This window comes from Pholcus phalangioides, unplaced genomic scaffold (assembly GCF_987345545.1).
Source record: "Pholcus phalangioides strain wild (caught in Gottingen) unplaced genomic scaffold, Ppha-v1.0 ptg000032l_1, whole genome shotgun sequence".
Taxonomy (NCBI): Eukaryota; Metazoa; Arthropoda; class Arachnida; order Araneae; family Pholcidae; genus Pholcus; species Pholcus phalangioides.
The window spans coordinates 5,875,091-5,899,613 of record NW_028301622.1 but is presented as its reverse complement, the minus strand read 5'-3'; the positions used below and the strand labels follow the sequence as shown (position 1 = coordinate 5,899,613).

General features: G+C 37.3%; 1 protein-coding gene and 2 non-coding genes across 3 annotated transcripts; 2 read left to right on the top strand and 1 right to left on the bottom strand.

Moving 5' to 3' along the window:
• The first annotated feature begins 1,853 nt into the window (after positions 1-1,853).
• Positions 1,854-11,565, top strand: mtm (phosphatidylinositol-3-phosphate phosphatase). Its single transcript, XM_089253136.1, has 2 exons — positions 1,854-2,240; positions 7,963-11,565. The coding sequence occupies exon 2, from the start codon at positions 8,010-8,012 to the stop codon at positions 9,966-9,968; it is 1,959 nt and encodes a 652-aa protein (XP_089109262.1). The 5' UTR covers positions 1,854-2,240; positions 7,963-8,009; the 3' UTR covers positions 9,969-11,565.
• A 419-nt stretch (positions 11,566-11,984) lies between these two features.
• Positions 11,985-12,056, bottom strand: TRNAA-GGC (transfer RNA alanine (anticodon GGC)). Its single transcript has one exon. It is a non-coding gene; the product is annotated as a tRNA-Ala (tRNA).
• A 1,787-nt stretch (positions 12,057-13,843) lies between these two features.
• TRNAA-GGC (transfer RNA alanine (anticodon GGC)) lies at positions 13,844-13,915 on the top strand. The gene has a single exon. It is a non-coding gene; the product is annotated as a tRNA-Ala (tRNA).
• Positions 13,916-24,523: the final 10,608 nt, after the last annotated feature.

Here is a 24,523-nt window from a genome sequence, read left to right as displayed (position 1 = left end):
AGTTGTCTGCTTCTGAATTCGGAAGAAAGATAGTGCACTTGATAAGCAATACATAACAAGCATTTCTAAAAAAAAAAATGCATGTTAAGTTCACAACACATGCACCTACATTTTGACTCTAAGCAAATTTAATATTTCAAAAATAAAGATTTTAATTTAATTATGAAATTATTGTTGTGGTGGAAATCCACACTAAATTTTTCTACAGTGAAATCGACAATTATAACATTTATTTCTATGAGGATCATCCTGTGACTGTCCCTCAAAGTGATGCTGATGATGATGTCTATTCAAAAAGGATCATTGCACTGCATTTGTAATTTTTTTTTTCCAAAAATTATTTTGTTTGATGCACTGTCGATTTCTCATAAACGTTCATAAATTTTCCACATGGACAAATTTCAGCCAATTTTTTCCCATGAATATGGGAAATTTTGATAGACGGAGATAGACGAGAAGAGCTGGGGGGGGGGGATTGATGATGATGCATATTTATACATATACATTAGATCAGTCGGCTCTGGCATATATGTTGGGGGCATACTGCCACAGCATACCCTCCTGTATCTCCGCCTATCGAAATCTCCTGAGTTACTATCACTGATTGGAAACAAGCTGCTCCTCATTGTGAGTGGGTGTGACTCAGTAATGTTGTAACCTTGTGGTGAAAAATTTTTCTTTTTGAATAAACTACTGTGTCATCTCCAAGTGAGAATATGTAGACAAGTATTTGATGCTAGAAAAGTATTGCAGTGCATTTATATATATATACATACATAGGCGTACGCAGAATTTTCTCAAGGGGTTTCAGATTTTTTTTTACTCTTGGGGGTTATTTTTTCTCTCAAAATAACATTAATCTTGACTCGGGGGGGGGGGGGAGATAGAACTCCAATCCCCCCTTTGCGTACGCCAATGTATATATATATGTATAAAAATTATTTTGCTTGATGAACACTAAAGTTTTTTCTCTCAAATGCTCTCAGCAATTTCCCACGAGGACCAATTTTGGCCAAATTTTCCCACAACTTATAATCACTTGCCTGACTGTATCAGTGATTGCAATCTTGTTGAGCAAAATTTCCCTGAATGTTTTCCCTTTTGAGTAAATTTTTTCCAGTCCCAGAAAAAGTGCTGCACTGCATTTATAGTTTTTTTTTCGAAAAAAAAAACAAACTTGTTTCATGAACTCTTGAAATTTTTCAAAAACGTTCCGACTTTCCCAACGAGCACGAATATGAATTAAGAGTTATCATCATTGGATCCGATTTTAAAAATTTGAAATTAACGGGGATCAATATGATATCCTTTTAAATTTCAATTTACGCGGCCATCCATCAAAATTAGGCTGACCATATTTCCTCGAGATAAATACGGGACATTGCCAATTATCGCCAAAACCAAACAAAGTTGCCAAATATTGTTAAAATTACGATAAAATCACAATGGCGGGAAATGATGCATTACTGCAAATTGCATTGGATTAAAATATATTCCACGAAAAAAAAAAAAAAAAAACGTTAACCAAGGCAAATGTGGGAGATTAATATTCTCATACGTAGTTGTAATTATCATAAAATAATTTGTGATTTGAAAAATAATGTCAATCTTTGATTTCAATAAAGAATAAAAATTCAAGTAGACTTCGTGTAAAATACGGGAAAAACCGGGACACTTTTGCCAAAAAGTCGGAATGACCAAAAAAACAGAAAATACCGGGACTGTCCTGGAAAATACGGGATGTATGGTCACCTCAATCAAAATGCATTTGATACACAAGTTGCTTGAACCGTTGCTAGATGGCAGCACAAATATCACATTTCACTTATGTTTGTTCACCTAGTCCTCAGATTCAAGTGAACAGAACGTAAATTATACGAAAATTCTAAATTGAAATAATCAATAACCTGAAGGTGAAAATATTTATCCGAAAAATCAGATGTTACTGCTGAGATTTAATAATTAAAAACGGCAAGACACAAGAAGCGCTGTGACGTAAACGTAATGCCGGAAATTTCCGTCAGATGATATTGGCAACATCGACCGACGTCGTAATTTTTTTCCCAGAAGTCAATGGCGTGCTTTACGTAGTAAGGGGGGAAAAAAGTCATCCTTGTGATCATCAAATTGAACGTCGATATTTTGGCGTGTTTTGGTAAGGAATCAATTAGAAGAAGCGAACCGTCGAATTGATAGAAACTCTTCGTGAAACAAGCGAAGAAATTCGCTACAAGAGCTTTGTAAGTCAATTTCTCGCCAATTATTTCAATTAAAATAAACATTTTCCTCCTCCTTTAGGTGAAACCTAAATTTTTAACAACCTGACATTGTTGACATTTGTTGCTCAGTGTTTGACATTTGTAATAACTCCCTTAATAACAATGGTGGTTTAATTTTTCTTCTCTAACTACGCCATCTATTAACAGAGGGATATTTGTGTAACTTGGGGGTGGGGAATGTATTTCGATTTGATTGTTTGTTTAGTTTGAATCTGGGTTGATCCATATTTTGTTGATATGCATGTGATTAATAGATGGCGGCCATACCCCTCCCCCCCAATCGAAAACCCTCGCATGTGACGTCAGATTATATGTATCTTCCCTGAGGCTGTATGTGGGCACTGATTATTTGTTCATTTTTGGATTTTTTTTCGCATTTGTTTTTATAATCAGGGCTGCCAGCACCATGGGCTCTCACACCAACTGATGTCCTGCGGCCTAATTCCATACTTACTCGAAAAATCTTATAATCTATCTCACTATGAGGAGGTCCCTATTGCACTTGGGCACTTCCCCCCCCCCCCAATTTCATCATCTGATTTCTTGCATTTGTGCAGAGGGGGGGGGGGTGGTGGTGCTCGATTGTAATTTGTAGCGTTGGTCCGAGAACCTTCAGTATCGATTCAGAAATCAATTTCATATGTTAAGTTCAAGAGAACGGGTTTGAAACATATCCGACGCCCCCCTGTATTTGTGTATATAATCAAGGCCATCTCAATAACTGCTACTGCTGATATCGCATCAATATAATACATTTTTTTTTGTTTTGTCTAAATATGAATTCTCCCGAGAAGCTACCATATACAGCGCCGTCTTAACGCATGGGCCCACCCGGGCCTCGAGAGAAAAGGGGCCTCACAAAAGTTAGATATGGCATTTTCTAGAATTTACCAGTAGGGCCACGAAAAAACCGCTTGGCTCGGTGACACATGATGCTCTTAAGACGGTCCTGACCATATATATATACTCTTGTATGAGACGAGTGTTTTTGTTAAAAAATTTGCTCTTTAATTTAGGGGGTGTAAGGCTTATGCATATGTTAGTTTCTGAAAAGAAAATATGAATTCTTCCCTCCCACACTTCATCAAATCATACAGCTACATGGTTTCTGCACAGCTAACTTGCAGATCTACGATGTGATTGGATTACTTGAGTGGCGTTAGTTATCAATAGAGTTATTTGTGTAGCCATGTTCAAATCCCCACAGAGCCGATGTTAAAGCCAAAGCAAAAAACTCAAAAACATCATTGGCTTTGATACCTGGTGGACTAACTTCGATTTTACAGCCTTTTGATATGAGCATCAATGAGCTTTTGAAAGGTTATTTAATTTGTTGATTTAATGGATGAGTTCCAAAGATAAAAAAAACAACAAAAAGCAGTATCTTAACAAAACTCGTCATTGGCAGTGGGTTCACAAAGTGTGGAATTCTATTTCCATTGGAATCGCCACTAAATCCTTTAATCTCTTCGTTCCAGAGTTACCCATGTAATATTTTTAAATGGTTTTGATTTTTTTTCAAGTTAAAACTTGAGGTAGGCCTATGTGTAAGGGTACTCAACCCAAATAGTAATAGTAAAGAGATATCGACCCGAATCAATTAATTAAAATTATTTTTTTCTTTTAAAGGGTATATTTTCATTTTTTTAATTGATAATAACGTGATCCGCACGTATTCCCAAGGGATCAGTTTGATCTGTCCAGAGAATTTGTTAGTGTTAGTAAACATCCATGCTCGAACCCAGACCTGCACAGTGAAAAGCTAGTTCCCTAACCACTGGACTACCAGGTGGCAATTATTTTGACATGTAATAAACACAAATCAAACTTTTTTAATGGTTAGTTTTGTCTCAGGTTTGAAGAGGTTAAAGAGTGTTGTATCAGTAACACGCAGACGGAACTGAAGATGATATGAAAATATGCAAATAATTTTCCCCTCTCTGTGATGCATTTATTTTTGGGGGTTGACAATTTGCTGTTTTAATGGTCCTGAAGCCAGGGGGTCGGCTTATACACAAGTAGCTATGGGTCATTCCTAAAAAAAGTGTGCAAACCATTTCTCCAAGACTTATAATTTCATTTTTTACAAAATTTCAAAACACTCTGGTATTAATTTTAATTTTTTTTCCAGTTCTTCATTTAATTTGCCTTCATATGACATTTCTTAATTTGTTTCAGATGGTATCTAATTTTTTTTAAATCATTGTTTGGAGCAAAACGCCAAAATGAGGTTGTCCCACCTTAAAAAAAAAAGTGTTAAACAAAAAGATTTGGTGTAAATCTGGGATTTCTTTTCAAAAAACTTTGAATCACATTTTATATATGTGCCATAGATGAATAAAACTGACAATAAAATTACGAACAATTTTTTCTTATGAAAAACTTTTTTTGTTTTCGTCCAGAAATTTTTCCGATTTTAAAATGTCCACTCTGTTACGGTCATTTGGAAAATATATTTTTATTCCAGATTAAATCTGATAACACTTTTGAGCTCATTGAAAGGTTTACTTTTAATGCTTAATCAACAATTTTGAATTTGACTTTTACAAAACGACTTAATATTCATGTGTCTTTAGTACCAAATTTTTCTATCGGATGTCTATTCTGTTACAACATTATCATAAATAATTATGATTTTTTTCATCTATATCAAGTGATAGTACATGGAGATATGCTTCAAAATATAACAAACGTTTTCATCAATCATTTAAATTTTTAATGAAAAAAAAATAATATAGGCTAATTTGCCGATTGTCTGTTACGTCTTCCAAAAACTCGAGCAACGCTACAGAATGGAAACTGATTTAAGTAAAGTTTTCTTTGTTAAGAGGTTTTTGAAGTTCTAAGTTACATTTAATAAGCTATCTGTTCAATTTTTCAACCCTTTACCACATTCTCTATCATGTTATTTTTTCAGTTAAATACAAGAGTTAAATAGTACAGATCGTCAAAAATCACAGCCAGGCACAGATCCACGGAGATGTATCATAAGGGGCATTTTAGTAGGAGTAAAGGTCATTATTTGACAATACATTCTGTATTTTATGGGACAACCATTACTTTCCTATAATTATTTTTGTTTTTAGGCTCTACTCCCTTCACTCTGGACTGCTAATGTAAGAGACATAAATGCTTGCAAGATTTATACCAACATCAAATTACTATCCAATGTCAACAAAACATTTTTGAAGTAAAAGAAATTATCCTGATGATATAATATACAAGTCCAGTGTCCACTTTGACCAGATTTCATAAATTTTACCAGACCAAAATTTAAACTACAAGGAAGGGGGGAAGTGTTTTTTGAATTTTCTCATGGAGTGAATGTTTTTCAAAGGTTATAGAGCAGCCTCTGGGTCACCTATCACATTTTTTGTATAATTGAGGGGGAAAAAAAGTGCATTAAATTTGCATAGCTTATTTAGAATATGTGAGATATCTTTCTCTTAGTTAAACATTTCTGTCCACTCTGTTACAGGAAGCATTTTTGCAGTTCAACAGGCAGAAAAATTTAAAGAACACTTCAAACTAAAATGTTAAATTATAAGTTAACAACCCACCCATTGTCTGCAGAAATAAAAAGTTCTGATTTTAAGTAGCTAAATATGTGTAAAACAAAAACTTAAAATAAACTTTTCCATGTGCTATTTCGAAAAAATCGTGAAAAACCAGCGAAACGACAGAAAAAAAAGTCAAAACAATTTGAAACTGCCTTTTTTTAGCATATGTATAAGAAATAAGCTGATTCCATTATTTTAAGAGATAAAAACAGCAGAAATAATAATTATTTAATTTTACAGCGATATTTGTTTTCGTAACAGAGTGGACGAAATCCACAATTTTCGGCCACAAAACCCATAAAAGGAAATATTACAAAATAAAAGTGAAAAATATTTATGACATATTAAACTTCAAGAGCCATTGGCTATAATTTGGGATCAATTTTATTGTAGAAATTAAACTTTGAATTTTTCATTTTTTTCAAAAATGTGGAATGTGCACTTTTTTTTTGGGAATGACCCATATATAAAATTATATAGGCCTAGATATTTTACGAATAAAATATTTTGTTATCACGTTTTTCTCTCAACTGCAGGAAATCGTTGTGATTATTGTCTGATTGAAAACAAAACAAAAAACAATGAAAAAAGTTTTCCTTGGAAAAAGTGAAATTGAGAACATAAATTGCGATCTGATAACACTACAAATATTGATAATCCATAAATCTTGCAATGAAATGCAGAAAACCAAAGAAACTGCCGAGGAGAAACAACGATTTCATAAGCCAGTGTGAAAAAAGGTATTGCTGCAACATTATCGTAACTGTATACTAAGTGCTTCCAAAAACTTATTGCATCTAACTGTGCATCGTAGAAAGCCAGGAGTGAAAAGTATCAGGAATGTCATTTATACAATGATTTTGAAAGATTTCAATGAGCAATGCCAGTTGAAGTATACATATATTTTTTATTCAAAAATTATTAGTGGTTAGAGGTTTTCAATCTAGAATGGGTGGATAAAAACCTGAATCTTCTGTGAGTTAATTGGATCAAAGCAATCAAAAATGACCCATATAAAATAAAGCAGGATGTCAGCTTAGTAGCAAAATGTGTAGTTCGAGCATAGGCGTATGCAGAATTTTCTCAAGGGGGGGGGGGTTTAATTTTTTTTCTTCGCAGGGAGGGTTTTCCTGTAAAATAACACTACAATCTCGGCTTGGGGGAGGGGGGGGGGTTACGCCAATGATTTCGAGCAATGTGAGCAGACAAGCTATTCAGTGCCATGCCAAGGGTGTGAAATCAGGAGTTTTTTAAACAACCCGTGAGAGAGAGAGATTATTAAATTTTTTGTATCTAGCACTATAAAGTGGGTGTGCAAAGAATTGTGATGCAGCAAAACCAAACTAAACTTGACTAATCACTCAAAAGAATCAACAGTGAAAGCTTGAATCTTGTAGGCATTGAAATTAGTGATTCCCACTTGTCCTATAATGGAGAAATTTTTAAGGTAATGTTTTCAGACAGTGATATTGCAGAAAAGAGAAATTTTGCATTCCTTGATTGTTCCGTTTTCCCATCAGGTGTATTTGAAAAGCATACATTCATGTATAAAGAAATGTAATAATAAATAATCTACAATTATGATGTGTTATCATATAATTCATTAATATTAAATTTTTGATTAAAGAATTACCTGAAATTTTGAAAACCTGGAAAAGTCAGAATTTTTTTTATGAAAGTGAGTATGAACCCTTCGTGAAAGACCTTGTCATTACAAGCAACAGAATTGCTATACAATTAGCTTTGTACCAAACCAAATGCATTGATTTGCTCGTTAAATCTAGACTTGCTAAAAGAAGGCTCATTTTAAATGGGTTCGACTGTATATAGGCCTGTGCATAGTAACTCATTGTGATAATGGTCATCTGTATTTTTAGTTTAAAAATGGTACAAATCATCCGATTCGCTCTGGATTGTGTTTAAATTTTGAATGTATATTCTCTTTGATCAGTGCAACAGTGACTCTGAGACTGGTGCAGTATATTTTCATGTGATTTCTATCGGACATTTTGAAGTTGATTTTTGTTATTCGCATTAGTGATTTGTTTGTGGATCGTGTACAATGCATTGTTCATCAGATCTTTAACATTCAAGATAGTTACACATGGTTTTTAATACGATAGAGTGACAGAGCAGATCGTTGGACAAGGATACATTGGAGACTGAAATTATGTCTGGTGCTGGTGAAGCGGCGAAACTTCCTCCAAAAGGACATCATGGTGATCAATCTCTTGAAGGTACTGAATCTAAATCTAGCTCATTGAAATCTGAACTGGGTCATGAATCTGTCGAAAGCCAGAGCTCAAAGGGGTCCCATTCTCCATCCAAGTCGATTTGTTCTTCCTCGTCGACTTCATCAGAGAACGAACCCATAAGAGAATTGAAAATGAAGCAGAGGGAGTCACATATTGCTCACAGGAGTGATGAACCTCCCCTTTTACCTGGTGAGAAAATACCTGGGAATTCAAGAGCCAGGGATGTAACATACCTGTGTCCTTTCACTGGTCCAGTTCGTGGCACCTTATTTGTTACCAATTACAAGCTTTATTTCAGAAGTTTAGAGAGGGAGTCGCCTTACGTTTTAGACGTTCCTTTAGGCGTTGTCAGTCGTATAGAAAAGGTTGGTGGTGCCACCAGTAGAGGTGAAAACTCGTATGGGATCGAGTTGTTCTGCAAAGATATGAGAAATTTACGTTTTGCTCACAAGCAAGAGAATCATTCCAGAAGAGATGTTTTTGAGAAACTTCAACAGTATGCTTTTCCACTCTCTAACAAGTTGCCACTTTTTTCTTTCGAATATTCTGAAATGTATGCAGTGAATGGATGGTCTGTCTATGACCCAATTACAGAATACAAAAGGCAAGGGTTGCCTACAGAAAGCTGGAGAATTAGCAGAATAAATGAAAATTATGATTTCTGCGACACATATCCAGCAGTTTTTGCTGTTCCGGCATCAGCTACTGATGATGATCTTCGAGCTGTTGCTGCTTTCAGAAGCAGAGGTAGAATACCTGCGTTGTCTTGGATACATCCAGAGAGCCAAGCGACGATTACTCGTTGCAGCCAGCCTTTGGTTGGTGTGAGTGGTAAGCGTAGCAAAGATGACGAGCGTTATATACAGATGATAATGGATGCAAATGCCCAGTCCCACAAAATATTCATCATGGATGCTAGACCGAGTGTCAATGCAGTTGCAAATAAAGCTAGAGGAGGTGGATACGAAAGTGAAGATGCCTATCAGCATGCTGAACTGATATTTCTGGACATTCATAATATTCACGTTATGAGAGAAAGTCTGAGGAAGTTAACGGAAATATGTTACCCGTCAATAGATGAAAACCACTGGCTGTCTAACATAGAGTCCACCCATTGGTTAGAGCATATAAGATGTATATTGGCTGGAGCTATACGCATTGCTAACAAAGTAGAGAGCAACAAAACTTCTGTGGTCGTCCATTGTAGTGATGGTTGGGACCGCACAGTTCAGTTAACATCATTAGCGATGTTACTGTTAGATAAGTATTATAGGACCATCAACGGTTTTGAAGTCCTCATTGAAAAAGAATGGTTAAGCTTTGGTCATAAGTTTGCTCAAAGAATCGGCCATGGAGATGAAAAACATTCAGATGCGGATCGCTCTCCAGTTTTTCTACAGTTCATTGACTGTGTATGGCAGTTCATGCAGATGTTCCCAAACTCCTTTGAATTTAATGAACATTTCCTGATCACGATACTTGACCACTTGTACAGCTGCCTGTTTGGAACATTCCTTTACAATTCTGAATGCCAACGTGTGAAAGAAGACGTCAGAAACAGAACAGTGTCCCTGTGGTCATTTGTAAATAGCAATACAGATGATTTCATCAACCCAATGTATACTGAATATGCCCAACAGCATGTGCTTCTACCAATTGCTACTATGAGAAGCGTTGAGCTATGGAAGAGATATTACTGTCGCTGGAATCCTCGTATGAGATTACAGGAACCACTACATCTGCGTATTCGTGAGTTGTTGGCAATTCGGAAGCAGTTGGAACAGAAGCAAGCGGAGAATGCCCGTGAAGTCGAAGCAAAAAATTCCAGGAATAATGCTCCATCCCCACATCTGCCTTCACCTGTTGCAGTTTGAATCATTCCGTGAAACACGAGTTTAGTCTTTTCCTGTTTACCGAGGAAACAATGCTTAATTAAGCTGCCGAGCCAGTGACACTAGATTAAACTTTGATATCATTCACCGCTGAGACTATTTTCCGCTTTCTAATTCCACAGCACATAATTCAACAAGGTATTTTGAAAGAACTTTGTCACAAACAATTTCAAATTTTGCGATTGAATTTGTGCCTTTAACTGCTGATACAACTCTGAAGATTATGTTCATTCCCTCCACATGTTCCAAGCAACATGGGTGTATTGGAACTCAATTGACACTTTAATTTGTAGAAAATGCATGTGCGCATACACCGTAAAATCGTTTTGATTTGTGAACAATTATTAATTAAGCATGCTATCAGATTTTGTCCAAAAGCCTTATGGTATAGCTATGCCAGTTGTGCGCAGTTTTGTGCTTGTAAATTTTACATTCCTTTGAATAGATCTGGTTTTTTTCAACTTCTATTGATCTTTAAAACCATGTTGAATTTAAAGAACACCCGTATTGTAGACTCGTAGAGTTATTGCAGATTGTCAATATTTTTTTCTAAGTCAAACTTTCTATACATTTCTGCTTTACGCATTGAATTTGACCCATTCTTTGTCAGACTTCTCGGGAAAAAGTTATGAACATTGTTTAGTGAAAGAATTATTGAAATCCTTTCATTCTTTGATGTATTTGAAGTATATTTGATAGTTGATGCCAGATTTATTGTTGTAGTGCTTGAATGCAACCTTTTTCCTTTATCAAGATAAAATAAAATATTCATGAATAAATTGGATTATAAAAATTTTGACGTGTTTGTGATTTATGGGTTCAACTGAAACATGGATGGAGCTCACAATGATTAAAATATTTTATTGGGTGGTGGTATTTATTAGCAGCCAGGTGCCGGACCAGAGGAGATACAAATTTCACCCTTTAGCCTCTTATTTCAGTATGTGCTTGCCCTGACTGACCAAGCATTTAGTTGCTGCCCTGTTAACATCACAGAACTTGGTGAATCGGAGTAGATGGAAGGGTCAAGCAATAGTGGTATGTGAGGGGGATGGGTTTTCAAGTGAGTGGTGTGATTCATGACTTGCACAGAGGCTTAAGCTTGGAAAGAAGCACTGTGTGTGTTGTGTGCTAAGTGTTGACATGGCATGGTTGTGTTGAAATCAAAAACTATGAACATGACCTTACCAGCCAATGTGAATGAATCAGCTGTTCAAAATGGTTTCACAGCTGATCACAAGCATTTTTCAGATTTTTATACATACACTATTTGTATCTCGAATTTCTTGGGAAGAAAATTTTTGTGCCCCCCCCCCCAAAAAAAAACAAAACCTTTTATGCCTCTCCAAAAGTTGATTCTGTGTACATAAGAATTGAATCATGCCACTCTGTCACCCATGGAATACTTGAATTTTTGATAATTCTGTCTATGTTTCATTTGAACTACCCATATATTTTAGTGAGCTGATTGTAAATATTGAATGGTGTACATTGTAATTGAACAGTGGTTCCATCAGTTTTTGTTGCTGTATAGCTTTAGTTGGTATTGTGAATAAACTATGCATGTGTCATGCCTCAAGTTAGTTTTTTTTCCCTCTTAGGTATGAATATAAACAGCTGGGAACATTTGAATTTTTTTATGCTCTAACAATGAGACTTTAATCTAAAATGAGATGCTTATCACTCATTAGATTGACACTAGTCTGCATGATATCAGATGATTGAAAACCAATAACTGTTCTTAGCTCACTTTTTTATGCTGATTACAGGACTGTTCTTAGTTTTTTTCTATCACGTGCAGTTCGTTCGCAATCGACCCGAGTTGATTTTGAAGAAGGGCCGTATTCACCGACAAGGTTTAAACTGTAGTCACAATTTTTGGATAAGAGATCGACACAGATTGGTTAAATTCAGATTTTTAACCAATCTATATTGCAAGATTCATCGAAAGACTGGTTATTTGTGGAGATGAAGATTACAAGGAAGAAAATTCATCACTGCCCCCACGGGGATTCGAACCCCGGTCTCTCGTTTGCCGGACGAGGGCTCTACCATCTAAGCTATGGAAGCAGAATATTTTAACCTTGGAGCGTATAAATATGTTGAAAGGCACTGTACATGGACGGCGTCAACAATCAACTAATAGCTCGTGAATGACAAAGGCCAACCAGATGGCCATATGCATATAGAAACGTCCTCTCCACTTGTCAATACAAGATTCATCGAAAGACTGGTTATTTGTGGAGATGAAGATTACAAGGAAGAAAATTCATCACTGCCCCCACGGGGACTCGAATCCCGGTCGAGTCTTATTGACAAGTGGAGAGGACGTTTCTACACTCATTGCCATAAAAATTTGCGCACCAAGAAATAATTGTGGGATCGAAACGAAAGTTGGCCTGAAGGTACATGTCGGGCAGATATGCAAATGATTAGAAATGCAGCGTGATTGCGCATTGCGTTATGCCACTAGAGGGCGTTGAACTTCGTTCTCCTTGGAGTATAAAACAGGTAAGCAGAGCTTGCTGGAGTGTATTTAATCGTTTGCAAAGGAAATGCTGAGGTAGACATGCCGTTACGCCGCCGTCGAAGACCATATGAGCAGTTGTCAGAGTTCGATAGGGGAAGAATCATCGGGATGATGGAAGCTGGGTACTCGGCGAGTAGCTCGTCAACTAGGCCGTTCTGATTTTACTGTGAGGAGATGTTGGGACCAGTGGACAGAAGAGACGTCATTTACACGGCGACCAGGTTCAGGACGCCCTCGACAGACCAGTCGTCGAAAAGACCGTCACATCATCCGAAACGCACGCGTAGAGCCAACTGCCTCATTGGCCGCTATCCAGACACAGGCAGCAGCTTCACTACGGGCCCCTGTGTCTTCCCGAACCATCGTAAGGCGCCTGGCTGAAGGACATCTGGTATCTCGGCGCCCATTACGTGTGCTGCCAATGACACCCACCCACCAACGCCTCCGTTTGGAGTGGTGTCGAGCACGACGAGATTGGACTGCAACGGAATGGAACCAGGTCGTCTTCAGCGACGAATCGAGATTCAACTTGAGCAGTGATGACAATCGCGTTCGTGTGTGGAGGCCCCGTGGTGAACGCTTCAATCCTGCCTTCGCTTTACAGCGACACACCGCTCCCACAGATGGTGTCATGGTATGGGGTGCCATTGCTTACGATACACGGTCACCCCTAATATTGATCCATGGCACAATGACAGCCCAGCGGTACGTCCATAACATCCTTCAGCCACATGTGTTGCCACTCATGGCAGGGCTCCCAGGAGCCATTTTTCAACAAGACAATGCTAGGCCACACACAGCAAGGATGTCACAAGACTGCCTCCGCCACATTACCACCCTTCCCTGTTCTGCTCTATCCCCAGATTTGTCACCAATCGAGCCTATCTGGGATCATTTGGGACGGCAAGTTGGACACCCTACGAGGTTGGTCGAACTAGAGTCGCATTTACAGCAACTGTGGGAACCAGATGTCTCAGGACATCATACGGAACTTGTATGCCTCAATGCCCGCTCGTATCGCATCGTGCATTCGCGCTAGAGGGGGTCCAACAGAGTACTAAAACTTCTGTTCATCTGTACTTTTTTCTGCAATAAATGATCCTTTTTCTTGGATTTTCTAATCACTTATATCAACGTAGTACTTACATGTGTAAAATTTCGTTTCATTTTGACTTCTTCTGGGTGCGCAAATTTTTATGGCAATGAGTGTATATGCAGATGGCCATCTGGTTGGCCTTTGTCATTCACGAGCTATTAGTTGATTGTTGACGCCGTCCATGTACGGTGCCTTTCAACATATTTATACGCTCCAAGGTTAAAATATTCTGCTTCCATAGCTTAGATGGTAGAGCAATCGTCCGGCAAACGAGAGACCGGGGTTCGAATCCCCGTGGGGGCAGTGATGAATTTTCTTCCTTGTAATCTTCATCTCCACAAATAACCAGTCTTTCGATGAATCTTGCAATATAGATTGGTTAAAAACCTGAATTTAACCAATCCGTGTCGATCTCTTATCCAAAAATTGTGACTACAGTTTAAACCATGTCGGTGAATACGGCCCTTCTTCAAAATCAACTCGGGTCGATTGCGAACGAACTGCACGTGATAGAAAAAAACTAAGAACAGTTCTGTAATCAGCATAAAAATGTGAGCCAAGAACAGTTATTGGTTTTCAATCATCTGATATCATGCAGACTAGTGTCAATCTAATGAGTGATAAGCATCTCATTTTAGATTAAAGTCTCATTGTTAGAGCATAAAAAAAATTCAAAAGTGATGAATTTTCTTCCTTGTAATCTTCGATGAATCTTGTATTGACAAGTGGAGAGGACGTTTCTATATGCAATCTATATTGATCTCTTATCCAAAAATTGTGACTACAGTTTAAACCATGTCGGTGAATACGGCCCTCACGCAAGTATGTGAACAATCCTAATGTGTTCTGTTACATTTGCGGAAATTTTGTAGTGCTTAAGCAAAGAACGCGGATATAACAGACTTTGTGAAGAAAGCCTACTCAGTGCCGTCTTAACGTATGGGCCTACCTGGGCCTCACGAGAAGAGGGGCCTCAGAAAGATGAGTAGTTAAATTTTTCGAGAATTTCTAAGGTGGGGCCTCAGAAAAATCACTTGGCCAGGGGGCCCATGATGTTCTTAAGACGGCCCTGAGCTTACTATGCTTATTTTAAAATAAAACTAGGTGATCAGGATAAGGCATGGGCGCCAAAGAAAGTTTGCCGCTATTGTGTTGAAAGGTTAAGGTTATGGACAAAAGGAAAGAAAACGTGCATGCCGTTTGCAATTCTTATGGTGTGGAGGGAGCCTAAAGACCACCTTAATGACTGTTACTTCTGCTTAATTAATGTACAGGGGTGCAATGTAAAAAATAAGAACAAAATTTGTATCCAAGCATTCCTTCAGCCATTAGGTCAGTTCCAAATGGACAAGAAGTGCCTGTCCCTGTTCCTCCAGCTGCTTTACAAAACGTGGCAGACGATGTTGAATGTGAACATGCTTCAATCTCAGAAAATGATAGTGATGATGTCTATGAGCCTGAAGATGACTTGTAATTCACAACGGTTCTCCCAGAGTGAACTTAATGATCTAGTACGTGCCTAAGGAATCTGCAGAACTACTTGGCTCCCGGCTTAAAAGCAAGAATCTTCTGGCACCAGGAACAAATTTTTCTTGGTACACACACAGAGAAAAAGAACTGCTTCCTTTATTCTCAAAGAAGATTCATTGGTTTACTGCAATAACATAAACAAGTTGATGCACTTCTATGGCATTGAACATGACTCCTCCGAGAGTAGTCTCAAAGGCGTGTTACTGCCTAATGGGAATGTACTGTATATGGGTCCATTCCTGTGGCCCATTTATTTCAAATGAAAGAGACATTCGAGAACATGAAGGAACTGTTAAGAAATATTCAGTATGCGTTACACAAATGGCTCATCTGTGGTAACTTCAAACTTACAGGAATACTATTAGGAAAAAAAGCTGGGTACACAAAAATGCCTTGCTTTCTATGTGAATGGAACAGTCGGGCAAAGCAAAATCATTGGATTGTGAGAGTTTGGCCAGAGCGGAGAAATGTTTTTTCCTGGGACTGAATATAACCTGCAGGAACCGCTCGTAGACCCCCCCCCCCAAAAAAAAAAATCTCGCTTATTGTTGGATGTTGAAGAGGGACAGAATCATAGGTGGAGATAGACTCGGAAGTCTGGGGGGGGGGCACGATGATGATGATGTCAATTCATACACAACATATACATTAGATCTGCCCACTCCCTTTTTGACGCTCCCCCATATTACTGGTGGCTACTACCACTTTCGCATTCTAAGATTTTCTTTTGCATTTTGCGAAAAATGCGACTGTAGCGTAAACCCTGGCACAAACCCATATATTGATTCATTCTTGACTGAAACATGAACAGGATTAGAATTTAATAATTTACTGCAGTTGATTCGTTCTTCAATTACACTTTTACATTGCTTGATTTTGTCTTTGTTAATCTTTAATGGGCAATGCGCTAGAAACATATTTGTAATTAATTGCAAAAGGTATTTCTCTCTCTTTTATGACAATTGGTTTTTTTTCTTCTGAACTTGAGAGATTCAGGACAACTTAATTTACTACTTCATTCAGTAAAGCACTTAAGCATTATATATATTTGGCTACCCCCTTCCCCTTTTTCAAGAGAGAAAACCATGTAATTTTTTAAAATTTTTAATTTAGGGTCTATGCACATGGAAATCTAGGAAACTCACAGGAAAGTCTTTTTCATTAATTTTTCTGTTGGTGTCTATGAAATACGTAGTGAAAATTCTTAGTGACTTGGGAAGTCATGTGAAAAGTAAATTATTTGGCAAAAATCAGAGAAATGTAGTATATAAATACTTGAAGGCCATGTGGGAAACAAACAGTTAAGAAGATTAAAATGTTTAATATTTAATGTTTTTTTCGGGAGAGTTATAGTCAGGGAAGTGATTAGACAGATTTTGCTGTGAACCTTGTAATAATAAAAAGTTGGAAGAGCAAATAAAAGGGAAAAATTATCAGAATCGATTCAAATCTGAACTAGGCCTGTTTTAAAGGTTAGAAAGATTGATTCCTGATCTATGGGGCCGTTCAGGTATTACGTAAGGAAACTTTTAGCCATTTTTGACCCCCTCCCCACTTGTCAGCAAAATTTTGTCATCAGCTCTGCCCCTCTGAATCCTAACGCATATTGGTGGGATCAGAGACATCCACAGGAGGAGGCATAGAGGGGCTCGTGCCCCACCCACGATCAAAAATTTTTTTTAATGCAAAAAATATTTTTAATTAAAATTTCGGAAGAAAATACTTTTATCTAATTATTATCAATTTCTGTTAATTTCAATGTTGTTTAAAGGCTATGAACTCAAAATTTATCTTTAATAAATTCATTGCGACCCACCCTCTAAGCCATATAATGATAAATCGCATAAAAGCCCTTGGCCCGCTTACCAAATATGGCCCTGGGGGTTATCTGATGCGGCCTGCCTTCCTCAAACCTAATTTTGTAAAAATGAACTAATCGGCACATTTACAGATCGCTTGTGTCCCGTGGTACATTTCCAGAGCATTTAAGCGGCCTGTGACACGTTTTCAGATCGCTTAAATGACCTGGGACACAGTTCCAGAATACTTAAGCGATCCGTGACACATTTCGAGATTCCTTGAGTGACATGCGACGTAGTTTTAGAGCACTTAAGTGGCCCCCAGTGCGGTTCTACATCACTCAAGTTATCCGTGGCACATTTTCAGATTATTTAAGTGATCCACGGCATATAACTACGGATCACTTGAGTGATGCGTGGCACAGTTCCAGAGCACTCAAGTGGCCCGGACGCATTTCCAGAGGACTTAAGCGGCCCGGATACATTTCCATATCAATTGGATCCACGAAACATTTGGAGATCACTAAAGTGGCTCTTTAGGGCACTTATCAATAGAAGAGAATGTTACTTCAAGTGCCCACAAACTATCGAAAGGGTTTTCTCGTTTTTGGTGCACCGAGTAAGATGCCATCAAGAATATTTCATATTTTCATAAAGGGTGGTTGATGACGTAAGCATTATCCAAACCCCCCCCCTCCCCCCATCGATGCTGACGTAATACTTGAATGGCCGCTATTAGAAAAGCCGAAGGTTACAGATCATCCAGGAAAGCAGAATATTTGGTAACATGGAAGGAGAAAAACCCAAAAACTAAGGAATGAATGGAAATAATCTTACGTCAGGATTCTATTACTCGTTACTTGATTTCGATTTCAATAAAATTTCTTTAAATCAAGGATATAGTTACATTTAGGCCTTACTGCATTTGATGTTTTTAACTTTTTGAAACTCGAGTTAATTCTATAAAAAATCAACTCCCCAGTTTATATTCCAAAAAAATTTTTGTACTTGGTAGGTTTTAGTGTGGAGAAATGAGTGATAGGCCCTAACATTTTAATACGACTATTAAAATTTCAGTCTAACTTTCGATTGAAAAAAATTGTTGTGAGAAGGGTAGTGATAAAACAATATAATAATGGAGAAAAGTTGTAGAAAAATAGTATTTTTTAAGAAATTTTTGTGAGCCAATAATGATTCGTTTCAATATAAACTCTTTCTTCTGGGTCTTTTTAGAAAAACTTATATAGGGTGATGCAAAACAACGTACAAACTATTAGGAGAGGTCGAAAACATAAAACAATCACAAAAAAAAAAAAAAAAAAAAAAACAACAGAGAGAATCACTTGTTGTGAAACTTAACGTGTACATGTATTGCCCTCGTGTAAAGTAGCGCTAAATAGAGTTTTTCCACCCATTATTGACCTATTTTTGTATCTTTGTATCTTATCCTTTCGCTGATCAGGTTCTGATCATACATTCCTATGTGATTCTGTTTTGTTTTTGTGTTTTCTGCCTCCCCTGAAAGTTTGCACGCTGAGTTTTGAATCACCCTGTGTATACAGAAAGATGATGTCTAATGGTATTCGTTCAAAATACTTTTGTATTTTAAGCGAATATCGTTCGACCTCATCTTTCTACACTTTGCTCAAAAAGCATTTCCATAACACCGTATAGGCCTATCTGTATACGTTTTTCAGGATCTCTAAAATGGTCTTTGCTATTATCAAGCAACACTAAAGCAGAATTATGCCAAAATCTGTGACGAACAATCTGGAAGAATTTTAAGAAAAGTGTAGAAAACACTATTAGGCTGGGATTACACTATAAACGTTTTGTAAAAGTGTGCTTATAAAACTTGAAAAATACAACCGATAAACTGATCGGTTGCATTTACTCGAATGTAATCGATCGGCGTAGTGGCTGTATTTTTCAAGTTTTATTAAAGCACTTTTACAAAACTTTTACAGTGTAATCCCGGTTTTATGAGAATTTTCACCGCAGAACATTTCCAGTCAGCCTAAAGCCGGGATTATGCTATAAAAGTTTTCAAAGTTCTTTTATAAAATTTGAAAAATTCAACCAGTAAGATTATGGGTTGCATTTGCTCGAATATAACCTATAAGCTTTATTGGCTGGATTTTTCAACTTTTATAAATGGGATTTTATCAAACTTTTATAGTGTAATCTCGGCCTTAGGCTCGTTGCAGAACAATGTAAAACATTCTGCTTTGGGGAATAAAAGGAAAAAATGGTCTGTGATTGATTTGTGAACTTTTCATCAATTTGTGTAAGCAATTATTTGAGCGCCATTGGCTAAAGTGTCCTTGACCTTCATGGGTATAGATCTAGTCGTATAAAAAAATTCTCATTTTTTTACAATCCAAAATTAAAATTTTTTTTTGGGTTGAAAAATCATTTGGAACGATCTTTTTTTTTGTTATTCTGGAACAACCTGTGCACCATCATCCAGAAATGTTTTTCATTTCTGTAGATTTCTGGGAAACTCATACGCTTGGAACCCTTTGGAGCTTTTGTGAACGTTTTTATTTTTGATGAGAAAAATATCATCTGTCATCATTTTATATGATATCCAGCAGCATGACTCACAATCTAGTTTGATGTTCTTCCATCCGCGCTCGGAATTTTTTTAGCTTTCCTTCTTTCAATTGCGCAAGGCAATGATAGTAGATGATGGTCTGTTGGTGGCAGCAGTCATTTTACCTCGGCACCTTTTGTCATGCTTCATTTTATTTATTTATTTTTTTTTTTTTTGTGAGTGAGGCATCAATTCATTAAACAGCCCAGTGAATCGCTGGAGTTTCTAGAATCATCCACATCAGACTAAGAAATTCAAACCGGTTCTCCATATTTCTATCTTTTCATTTTATTTTATAATATGGTTTATTGTTATCACAATTTTTTGGTATTACATTGGCGCAATCCCGAGATATCTCGTTAACCGTGATCCGCTTTATTTCGGCCACCCCGAAATATCTCGGGTTCTTAATACGCTTTTTATTTACAATGCGGATCAGGAAAATTTTAAAAACCGCTTAAAGGGTCAACTTTCTCTAGTTTCCCCCATGTGTCGTTTCTTAGTTGACGATTTAGTTTTGCTTCGTACCAGCCGGCTAACATTAGGGTACGCACATAGCGCATGCGTGTTTCCGATTCTGGAAGTGCGCGTCGTTTCCGATTGGTTAAAAATCTGAATTGCAACTTTTTTTTTTAGGTTTCGAATGACTGGGAAAAATTTCTTGGTGTTTCCGATTCCGGCATTCGGCAGCGATCAGATCAATGGGGGGGGGGGGGGGACAGTTTTTCCCAGTAAAAACGAAAAATGAACCCCCCACGCGTGGAAATCCTGTGTATGCATGCCTATGGTTAGGGAGCTTAAAAAGCACCTTTTATTTCATTTTCCAAGAAATTCAAGCATATTTTTGCATAAGTGCTCAATGCACACACACAGTCAGTATTCATATAATTTTCTCAATCATTTCCACTGTCAAAAAATTTCAGAAGTGAAAAAATATCGTGAAAATGGCAAAAAAAAACCGACAAAAATGCAAATGTCACCAACATCCGGGTCCTGGTTATCACCATACTTCTTTTCAAACACACAAATTGTTCATGAAACTTGCCACATTGGCAATTTGCTTTCCTATTTTTTCTTCCACCTCGTTTGGCAAATTCCCTATTTTGCCAATACTAATTGAAAAAAAATTGGAACGAATGTTTCGTTTGTGAGAGAAATTCAAACTGAATAGATTTGATGAAAGAATTTGCGGAAGAAACTAATTTTTGATGATTACTTGTGGCTGAAACAATGACTCTGTTTTCAAAGATGAAAGAGAATATAATGCCCACAGTGTAAAAGTTCGACTAATAAATTGACCGGCTATAACCGAGGTACTGTACTTTATTGGCAACTCTGGAATCGAAACTGGTTTTTTTTTCTTCGTCAGCGCTTTTTTCCCACCCGCCGGTTTGACGACTAAGAAAAATTAAGTCGAATCCCGTTTTAACCAATGCCGTTGTATATGTATAGCGGAAAAAAAATGTAGTTTTTTCACGAACACTTTTCTAATATCTCAGATAAGTTTGCATAGGAACAAAGTAAAAACTTGGAATTCCTTTATAACGAAATTTCGTTATAACGAAGTAATTTCTCCGGTCTTTTGGAGTTCGTTATAACGGGATTCGACCGTGTATACTGTATCATAGGCGTACGCAGAATTTTCTGGGGGTGGGGGGGGAAGAGTCAAAATTTTTTTCTTTTGAAGGGGGTTTACGTTTTCCTTTTCAAAATTACATTATAATCTCAGCTTGAGGTTAGAACCCCCTTCGTTTGCGTACGCTAATGTGTTACAGTAGCAGCCGAAAACCAGCATGCACTCTGTGCACTTTCCCTACGCGAGTTAACAACGCCCACTACCTGAATCGGAAATACGCGTGCACTGTGCGCGTACCCTTACAGGTCTTGACAGTATTAAACCTACTTATTGTCAGGACCTTGAGGTTTGAAAGAAATGTTTATTCGTATCCGAGGATGATGTCACTCGGCTATCCATACGAAGGTTTTTAACAGCTGGCTGATGCGAAGATGTATTTAGGAAAGAGAAAATTCAACTACTTTGCGGGCAGTCGAACCCACGTCCTTTCACTTTCCATTCGTTTCCCGCAAAGATAGTTGAATTTTCTCTCTTTCCTAAATATATCTTTGCATCAGCCTGCTGTTAACAACCTTCGTATTTTTGTTCTTGTTTGAAATAATTCCAACTTTCTCATTTGAAAGTTATTTACTATTACTTAGTTAATTCGAATAAGGTGATCCCAGTAATCATAGTATGAGTTTTTTTTTTTGTACACGCATATTTCAGCTGGTGCCGTACCTTTTTATCGTACTATAATAAGTATTTTGTGGCTACACTGGGAAATCGAAAGTCTACTGAAATATCCATTGTTTCATCTTAATCGATGTACTATTTTGAGCATTTTAACTGTGTTACTTATGCGCAATGTAGCTGATCGAAACTTGAATTCTGCCCCTTCCAAACCAGCTAAATTTTATGAGAACGGAATTTTGACGTCCTTAAAAATAGTTTAATTTATCGTTGAAAATTCAGTTTTGTGTCCTGTTCTAGGAATTTTCCTCTGATTTTGATGAACGAAGCCGATTAAAAAGAAAAATGCTCCAAGGTTAAATATACATGATGTTCAAAAAGAAACTTTTTGTTATCAACCAATGTGTTTTTAACACTGCCATGTGTGAATAGAGGAAGCCCGGTGTGTTAAGCGGTAATTTCGATTATAAATCACTTTATTACTCAACGGAAAAAGAAAATGCGATTCCTCATCAGTTTCTTTTCTCGTTGGGTTTGTTCGTTGTTTGTTTCTCTCTGCCTCCGATAATTAGCTAAATTTATTGCTGAACCGCTTAGATTATTTATTAACGCAAATTAGTATAATTGCTCTATCTGCTATTAATTATCTCCAGTGACGTCGATATTCGTAATATATTGGAGAATGATTTTAATAATCGTTTTCCGCCTGGCTTAACCTGCCGAGTTGTGGACATGCTAACTAAGCCTGTTTTGAAACGAGCAGCATTAACGTATCGTGTCTTGTGGTTGATGGTTGTGTGTGTTTACGTCCCGCTGTTGATAACACGTATCACTGATGGTTGTTCATGGGGGGAACGAGATGAACAGGTGAATCCGGGTAATAATGCATGTGTAATCGATTCCGGATGAATACGGCACAATGTAATTTGGTCATATATCAACAATTTTTCTGTTGGTAGATTCCAACTTCTCCCATGATCGTGGGAAAAAATTGGTTCCTTTCAAAAAACGAGCTTTAATTTTGTTGTATACGATGTGAAAGTGTCTTAAATAATGTATACGTCTTATTATTTAATGTCTTTTCGGCTATGGCTAATATTTAATTTTTTCTTCATTTTTTAAAATTTAAAAAAAACAAGAAAAACAATTTTTTTTTGAGATTTGGAAAAAAAAGATTCACACATTGAATAGTTTTTCACTTATTGATTTCGGGCGCAACAACTATAAATTAATGTCTCTTTCATACGTGACTGAATTTATTGACGTTTTTCCTGAGTCGTGTGTTCAGGACAATTTCAAATCTAACCGCAACATGCTAATAACACGAGGTACCAATGTGACCAAACCAAGAAATAGTTTAGGTAAATAATGGTATTTTTTCTCAACAGAAATTGAAAAAGAGTACAATCGCTAATACAAAAATAAACCTTTACAACGCCAAATTCGTATGATACGTTTCTGCCTGCAGAAGTCACAAGATGAGGCGTCAAAATATTGGTATGATTCATATTGTTTTAGAAATTGAAAAATTCAGTTTTAATTTTCCTGAATAATCAGTCAACATGTTGAAAAATTTTTCCCATCTCGCTGAATTACCACAAGGTAAAACGAGCATCATGTACAAATATTCTAATCTCTCTAAGCATGGCTGTTGAACACAGAAACCCTTCAAATGAATCGCCTATCGGTTCAATGAAATCGAACTCGTTGCGGCCACCCGGTGTTCAGAGAAACAGCAGGATCTGATTGCGATTCCCATCAAGGTTTTATTTATGATTCATTGCACCGATTTGTGTGCGTTCCGAGTTGGGGGGGGGGGGGTTTGAATGATTTTGTATGAAATGCATAAATATGAGATTCCTATGTTATTTGCATTCATGGGATGGAACTCTCTCTCTCTCGAAAGAAAGCGCGAAAGCCAATGGGATACGAGTCAGTGGGGATTTTCTCGTAACCCATGCGATGCACCATCAGATCGATGATCGTAATAAGTATGCCAACCAGCTAGCTCATATTTTTGAATCGCTATGTTCAAGAGACGGGAACATAAAAATGATTGCCGCGAGATCGTAGTATATCATGGTACGACGGATGGGTTTCAAGGATCCCATATCCTCAGAGGCATACTGTGAGTTTGTCTGTCGTATGTGGGTCTTCTAATCCTATCCCATGGTATTTTATAATTTTACTAGCTCATAAGCTGCGTGAATTCTCACATTTATTATTTGCTACTGAACTACTCCTCTATCCAGCCTTCAAGTTGAATAAACGCATCTGCTTAAAAGAAAGACGAGATATCAAAATTATTGGAACGATCGTTATGGTGGGGAAGGAAAAAAAAAAGTCTGTACGGGAAGTCTTCAGACTTGTATCATCAGCAACAGCACTCTTGAGCCATTGCGTGAATAGGTCTTATTCATTGAGAGGGAAAGCGGTTAAAAAGAGTCGTTATATACCGCTCTTCCGCTCCTTGCTTAATTGGGTTATAGAGTAACCTTGTAGGACAAGTTCAAAAATAAAATAAGAAAAAAAAGTTCAGGACCACCGTCCGGATATTTATGTTTCTGACGGGAAAAGACATCTGAGAAGAAAGAAGTGAAATAATCTGATGGTTGTACATGTATGTGTTTATAAAAAAAAAATAATAATAAAAGAAATTGAAGTGAGGCAAAAGCTTCTGTGACGGTAACTAACCAATAGCGAGCTGGCGGTTCTTTTCCCGCCATTTCGGCGTCCGA